The sequence below is a fragment of the Sander vitreus genome, chromosome 6 (genome assembly GCF_031162955.1).
Source record: "Sander vitreus isolate 19-12246 chromosome 6, sanVit1, whole genome shotgun sequence".
Classification (NCBI taxonomy): Eukaryota; Metazoa; Chordata; class Actinopteri; order Perciformes; family Percidae; genus Sander; species Sander vitreus.
In genome coordinates, this window is record NC_135860.1 from 311,237 (window position 1) to 313,736 (window position 2,500).

The 2,500-nt window shown below is 44.4% G+C and overlaps 1 protein-coding gene across 1 annotated transcript in view; it reads right to left on the bottom strand.

Annotated features, from left to right (window-relative positions):
- The window catches only part of nek11 (NIMA-related kinase 11), an 89,642-nt gene that overhangs the window by 39,855 nt on the left and 47,287 nt on the right, over positions 1–2,500 (bottom strand). Inside the window, exon 6 of the mRNA XM_078251739.1 lies at positions 2,029–2,178. Within this exon, the coding sequence (XP_078107865.1) occupies positions 2,029–2,178 (150 nt within the window). The remainder of the gene's footprint in view (positions 1–2,028; positions 2,179–2,500) is intronic.

A 2,500-nucleotide genomic window follows, 5' to 3' on the forward strand; every position in this document is an offset into this window, starting at 1 on the left:
TATGTCCTGCTACTCCCTGCTACGTCCTGCTGCGTCCTGCTGCGTCCTGCTACGCCCTGCTACATCCTGCTACGCCCTGTTACGGGCCCTACCCTGCACGGCCCTACGCCCCAAGATTCACTGCTATCCACATCCTTGCTACGCCTGCTTACGCCCTGCTACTCCCTGCTAATGGTCCTGCTTACGCCCCATACACCCCTGCTACTCCCTGCTACGTCCTGCTATGTCCTGCTATTCCCTGCTACGTCCTGCTAAATCCTGCTACGCCCTGCTACGTCCTGCTATTCCCTGCTACGTCCTGCTACATCCTGCTACGTACAAACAGAATACAAACAGGCATGCTGCGTTAAGGAAAAGCTTCTCTCTGTCCCAGATGTCCAGCAGCAGAGCTGCAGTAATGACCTGAGAGGGGTCAGCTGGTCGGGACCTCCTCCTGCAGACCTGACGCTGAACCCGAGACCATCTGCTCGCTGCTTCCTCTGAGGAGAACGTCATTATCCTCACCGTCTCTGTGCTGAGCTCAGATATTACTGGATTTGCATATTCATAATCTAAGTTGTGTTAAATATTAGAAGTAAAAGTACTCAATGCAAGTAAAAATACTCAGAAATTGGAAACGAAAAAAGAATGGAAGGCATGAAAAAGAGTGTTAAAAGCAGCAAGAACAGCTGTGTGTTTAATGGTCTGATCATCTCAGCTGGACTTGTAGTCGTTATATTGCTGGCTAACTAGTGTTCAAAGCTGAAACAGATGAATGTAGTGGAGTAACTAAAGCAACTAGTGACCAAAGTAACCAGTAACCAAAGCTGGAACAGATGAATGTAGCGGAGCAACTAAAGAACTAGTAACCAAAGCTAATTAGATGAATGTAGAGGAGTAACTAAAGTAACTAAAAATTCAAAGCTAAATGATGAGCTGTAGCGGAGCAACTCAAAGCAACTAGTAACCAAAGCTGAACAGATGAATGTAGCCGGAGCAACTAAAGTAACTAGTAACTAAAGCTGAACAGATGAATGTAGCGGAGCACCAAAGTAATTGTAACAAAGCTGTAAATAGATGAATGTAGCGGAGTAACCAAAGCAACTAGTAACCAAAGCTGAACAGATGAATGTAGAGATAATCAGCACTGAAAATCAAAGCTGTAACAGATGAATGCATGAGTAACTAAAGTAACTAGTAACCAAAGTCGTAACAGATGAATGTAGCGGAGTAACTAAAGTAACTAGTAACCAAAGCTGAACAGATGAATGCAGAGAGCAACTAAAGTAACTAGTAACCAAAGCTGAACAGATGAATGTAGCGGAGCACTAAAGCAACTAAAAACTAAAGTAACTAGCACCAAAGCTGAAACAGATGAATGTAGCGGAGTAACTAAAGTAACTAAAAACAAAGCTGTAACAGATGAACAGAGTAATAAGGTAATAAAATTAGATTGAAATAGATGGGAAATGTAGAGGGAGTAATCTGCAACAGAACTAGGTAATGAGTAACTGGTTGCACATGAGATCAAAGATGGTAAATTAAGAATTGTAACAGCTAATAGATGAATAAGAGCAACCATAACACCCAATAATGATGAAATAGTGGAGAGAGATGGCATGAGAGACTTATGAAAGTACATGCAGAAATTTGGACAACTCAGTGAGCAGCACTGATACTGTAATTTCATGCATTGCTTGAACTATAACATTGAGAACTTTGTAGTTCCAATGAGACAACCTGTAGGGGTTATAGTGTTGCTTAAAGGAGCTAGTAGAATGGTACAGATCCAGGACTTAGCCAAATATTGAACATCAACAACTTCTCAGTCCCTCCTCTACAAAGCCCAAAACGGGTCTCCTGGCGTTCCCTCCCAAGGGAGAATGAATGCGTGTAAAAGGAGCAGTGATTGACACGCAGTTAGACTTCCGGCCCTGATTATGCATCTGGAACAGCACACCTCCCGCTCTGATTGGTGCATCTGAACAGTTAGACACCCCCCCTGGCCCTGATTGGTCCAGAGTTGTCTTGAACTAAAAGGAGACAAACCTCTGCATGACGGAGTTGAGATCGGCAGAGTAGCGGGGGGGCAGCGCCGGCGTTTCTCCCTCCACGATCTTCATCACCACCGCCAGGAAGCTGGGAGCCTGGAAGGCGTGAGACAGGACGCACATCTCGTAGAGCAGGCAGCCCAGAGCCCTGACACACACACACACACACACACACACACACACACACACACACACACACACACACACACACACACAGAGACACACAGTTTATTAGTAATTACACTTAAACAGCTGATGGAAGTCCAAACTGCCTGAGAGCTTCTCCTGTACTATACGGTAACTCCTCTACTATGAGACAGGAAGTCTCGTGGTTATGACCCAATCGTTAGCCTATTGTTATAAAAACGTCTGCTACGGAGCCATAACGTGAGCTACAAGGTAATGGAGCCTTTTATACATTGTCGTGTTTCTTTAGAAATAAACAACGGACAAATAGAGTCTTTAAACGC